This window comes from Chanos chanos, chromosome 4 (assembly GCF_902362185.1).
Source record: "Chanos chanos chromosome 4, fChaCha1.1, whole genome shotgun sequence".
In the NCBI taxonomy this organism is placed as follows: Eukaryota; Metazoa; Chordata; class Actinopteri; order Gonorynchiformes; family Chanidae; genus Chanos; species Chanos chanos.
Window position 1 is genome coordinate 2,097,000 of NC_044498.1, and position 5,000 is coordinate 2,101,999.

The 5,000-nt window shown below is 43.0% G+C and overlaps 1 protein-coding gene across 1 annotated transcript in view; it reads right to left on the reverse strand.

Annotated features, from left to right (window-relative positions):
- Positions 1-5,000, reverse strand: part of adcy1a (adenylate cyclase 1a) — a 34,453-nt gene that overhangs the window by 15,418 nt on the left and 14,035 nt on the right. The window contains exons 6-7 of the mRNA XM_030772575.1: positions 1,341-1,499; positions 78-219 (exon numbers count right to left, since the gene is read on the reverse strand). Coding sequence (XP_030628435.1) covers positions 78-219; positions 1,341-1,499 — 301 coding nt within the window. The remainder of the gene's footprint in view (positions 1-77; positions 220-1,340; positions 1,500-5,000) is intronic.

Sequence of the window (5,000 nt, forward strand, 5' to 3'; positions counted from 1 at the left end):
ACCTCATACTGATATCATATATAAATATGTATGTGTGTGTGTGTGTGTGTGTGTGTGCGCGTGTGTGTGTTAATTACCTTGCGTCTGTGCGATGGTACGATAAAGAACGTTTCGATCGCGTGTTTGCTGAGGAAAGCGTGCCGTTCATGGCCAAACCCAGGCTCAACCTCGTAATCTCCATTCAGACACTCCAGTGTTGCCCTGGTGATGTGGACCTTCCTGCAGTGACAGAGGGAGAACACACAGGCTGTCACTACTCTGACCTCAGATCGGTGCTATGATCACTGGGAATATGAGGTACTGGATAGCGTCTGAGCGGTGACTTACTGTGTGGTGTTTTGGCAGTAACTGTTGTGTAATGTTTGAGTAGTGAGTTGCTGTGAGTAATGTCTGTGTAACATTAGAGCAGTGAAAGTTTGAGTAATGTCTGTGTAACAAAGTAGTGAGAGGTTGAGTAATGTCTGTGTAATATTAGAACAGTGAGAAGTTGAGTAATGCCTGTGTAACATTAGAATAGTGAGAAGTTGAGTAATGCCTGTGTAACATTAGAGCAGTGAGAGGTTGAGTAATGTCTGTGTAACGTTAGAGTAGTGAGAGGCTGAGTAAAGTCTGTGTAACATTAGAGCAGTGAGAGGCTGAGTAAAGTCTGTGTAACGTTAGAGTAGTGAGAGGCTGAGTAAAGTCTGTGTAACATTAGGGCAGTGAGAGTTTGAGTAAAGTCTGTGTAATGTTAGAGCAGCGAGAGTTTGAGTAAAGTCTGTGCAACGTTAGAACAGTGAGAGTTTGAGTAAAGTCTGTGTAACATTAGAGCAGTGAGAGTTTGAGTAAAGTCTGTGTAACGTTAGAGTAGTGAGAGGCTGAGTAAAGTCTGTGTAACATTAGAGCAGTGAGAGTTTGAGTAATGTCTGTGTAACGTTTGAGTAGTGAGAGGCTGAGTAAAGTCTGTGTAACATTAGAGCAGTGAGAGTTTGAGTAAAGTCTGTGTAACGTTTGAGTAGTGAGAGGCTGAGTGAAGTCTGTGTAACATTAGAGTAGTGAGAGTTTGAGTAAAGTCTGTGTAATGTTAGAGCAGTGAGTGTTTGAGTAAAGTCTGTGTAACGTTAGAGCAGTGAGAGGCTGAGTAAAGTCTGTGTAACAGTAGAGCAGTGAGAGGCTAAGTAAAGTCTGTGTAACGTTAGAGCAGTGAGAGTTTGAGTGAAGTCTGTGTAATGTTAGAGCAGTGAGAGTTTCAGTAAAGTCTGTGTAACATTAGAGCAGTGAGAGTTTGAGTAAAGTCTGTGTAACGTTAGAGTAGTGAGAGGCTGAGTAAAGTCTGTGTAGTGTTTGATCTGGTGGCTGACCCTGGCAGTCCTCCTGCCTCCATCATGTTGGCCAGAGTCACGTCATTTGACCATACATCGTACTGCCACTTCCTTAAGCCCAGGACTCCACACAGCACACGGCCGGTGTGCAATCCCACACGCATGTTCAGATCCACCTCCGTCGCCTCGGCAACAGACCTGCAACAGAGCAAAGATCTCATTTACCTAAACAGACACAACAATTTATTCAACAAGATATACACAGCCATTCACAAAGACACAGCCACACAAATTACAACAAAATATAAACTAGACCATTGCTCTCTTTTTTTATCTCTTCTGCCCTTCTCTCTCTCTCTCTCTCTCTCTCTCTCTCTCTGTCTCTCTCTCTCTCTCTCTCTCCATCTCACTCTCTCACTCTCTCTCTCTCACTCTCTCTCCGTCTCACTCTCTCTCCATCTCACTCTCTCATTCTCTCTCTCTCTCTCTCTCTCTCTCTCTCTCTCTCACCCACTCTCCCTCTCTCTCTCTCTTTGTCAGTCTCTCAGCAGGAGGCTTTGAAAGATAAAGAGAAATCCCCTGCTTTTGGGCAAAGACGGAATTTCTCTCCTTTCTCACCTCACTATCTGTTTAACACAAAGCTCACGGAGCAGGAAGGAGGTACGCTAGAGTGGGCATAGGAAGAAGAGAGAGAGAGAGAGAGAGAGAGAGAGACGGTTGTCCAGGATAAAGAGGATAAAGAGGATAAAGATCTGTGGCTTGTATAAAAGTCACAGCATGACACCAAGAGGTGTGTGTGTGTGTGTGTGTGTGTGTGTGTGTGTGTGTGTGTGTGTGTGTGTGTGTGTGTGTGTGTGCGTGTGTGTGTGTGTGTACATGAGCATACACACTTGCACCTGTGTGAGGTGATAAGAGACACCAGCAGTGAAATATTTCAGAGTATTAGGGGATAAAATAACCAACCCAAAATTTCCAGACTAAACACACGGAACCACACCCCTAACAAAAAGGCAAAAACAGCTCTCCAGACACACAGACACACACACACACACACACACACACACAGACACATACAAAGACAGCTCCTCTGCTGTTAGCTGTATGAAGGCTGCTTTGTCATCTGAGGTGGCTGTTCCCATACAAACTCATTTTGCAGTAATCAGCACTGACTCTACTGACTTTCCTGACGTCAGTAAGACTTCAGCTGCTCCACCCTCAGCTCCCTCTGGGCTGTCCATCAGCACAGAGAAACTCCACACAGTCTCAGGAAAAACACACAAACCACAACCAAAGTCACCAACTCCTTGACAAAGTCACCAAAGGGCTACTGAAAATCTTAACCTCTTAAACAGCCACCAATGTGAAGACAGAGGAGTGTGACTTTGATCAATCTTCATTTTTTTTCTATTGTATCAATTATCAATTAATTTCTCTGTTGTAGAATAGATTTATAGTTTCCATCCATCCATCCATTTTCTGCCGCTTATCCGGGACCGGGTTGTGGTGGCAGCAGGCTGAGGAGGGCAGCCCAGACATCCCTTTCCCCGGCTACATCCACCAGCTCCTCCTGGGGGATCCCAAGGTTTTCCCAGGCAAGCCGAGATATATAACTCTCCCAGCATGTCCTGGGTCTTCTCCAGGGTCTCTTCCCACTTGGTCGTGCCCGGAGCACCTCCACAGGGAGGCGCCCAGGAGGCATCCTGACTAGGTGCCCGAACCACCTCAACTGGCTCCTTTCAATGTGGAGGAGCTCCCGGGTGTCTGAGCTCCTCTCCCTATAGATTTATAGTTTGCTCTTATTAACTGATTGATTCTTTTAATTGACTGCTTTCCATACTGTTTTTTTTATTTATTGATTCATTGATTTTTCTTTCTACAAAAATACTTCTTGTCCTTCGTCTATGTCGGCTGTCATTATAACAGCAACACAGCAACATTCCCAAACCAACACAGCAACATTCCTGGATCTACACAGCAACTTTCCCAAATCAACACAGTGACATTTCCAAACTAACACAACAACATTCCCAAATCAACACAGTGACATTCCCAAACCAACACAGGGACATTCCCAAATCAACACAACACCTTTCCCAGATCTACACAGAGACATTCCCAAACTAACACAGCGACATTCCCAAACCAACACAGTGACATTCCCAAACCAACACAATGACATTCCTAAAGTAATACAGTGACATTCCCAAAGTAACACAGTAACATTCCCAAACCAACACAGGGACATTCCCAAAGAAACACAGTGACACTCCCACTTAATATAGTAACATTCCAAAACCAACACAGTGACATTCCCAAACCAACACATTGACATTCCCAAACCAACACAATGACATTCCCAAACCAACACAATGACATTCCCAAACCAACACAATGACATTCCTAAAGTAATACAGTGACATTCCCAAAGAAACACAGTGACACTCCCACTTACTATAGTAACATTCCTGAACCAACACAGTGACATTCCCAAACCAACACAGTGACATTCCCAAACTAACACAGCAACATTCCCAAACCAACACAGAAATGTAAAAAAAAAAAACAGCTTCAATACAACAGATCAATATAGGGTCAAATACATGTATCTGAAGAGTATCTGAATGAGTGGACCCTATCCCAATACTCTCATATTGCTCCTTTACCTGGTGTCAATTTTTATTGAAGTTACTAAAATTCTAACAGGGCTCAGTGTGTTGAAGAACCACCAAACAAACATCACATGAATGTCTCACAATGTCTTCATCAAAACTGACATTTATCCTGTTAGTTAAGAGAGCAAGGTCACAAGGAAAGGGAGCACTGAGGGGAACTGGAACAGGGCCCAGTCATTCAAACACTTATTAGGGCTCGAATCGCCACTGGAGCCCTCTTGTTTTTACTCAGATTAGTCTGATTATTTGTTTTTTGTTTTTAGTCATTATTATTATTCTTCCACCACTTTTCCAGTTTTGCTCATAAAACCATAACCATGCGTCGAAAAGTCACCAAATTTGGTAGGATGGTAGAGGGTCATCTCCTGAACATTTGCTAACAATATGGTGTCCATCGGTCACATGACCTGGCAGCCATCTTGGATTGAAATGGCCATTTTCAAAAGCTCAGCCCCCTTGACCCATTTGACAAAAAGTTACAAAACTTGGTATACAGGTTCCCCTCATCACAAGGAACAACTCTGCCTCTTGAACCTTTCAAGTCCGCCATATTGGATAATTATGATTTCAGTAAAAATGACATCTTCTCCTGAACGATTGGGCCAATTTGCACAAAATGTGAAATTTATTATCTTGAGCCAAATCCTGACTTAAACTGTGGAGAAGAAGCGGCAAAAAAACTTGGCTGCCACAAGCCAATCAAGTCACTTCATTTACTAAGTAATATGCAAATGAGCCAATATCATTCACCGTTGTATCAATCATTCTGAAATTTCTTGAGCACAATGACAAAGCCTTACTGACGGGATGTCCCAAATTTGAAAGCAATCCATCCAAAAGGACTGTAGGTTAAGAACTTCAACATGCCCATTTTTAACCCAATTTTTAATATATGAAAAATATACTTCTCATGAAAATCTTCTTCTCATGAAACGTAACTTCAGCTGATGTAAAATCTCACTTGTATTGCATGTGGGGTATGCTCTATCTAAACTGCGCAGGAATAGTTGCTACATCAAATAACACC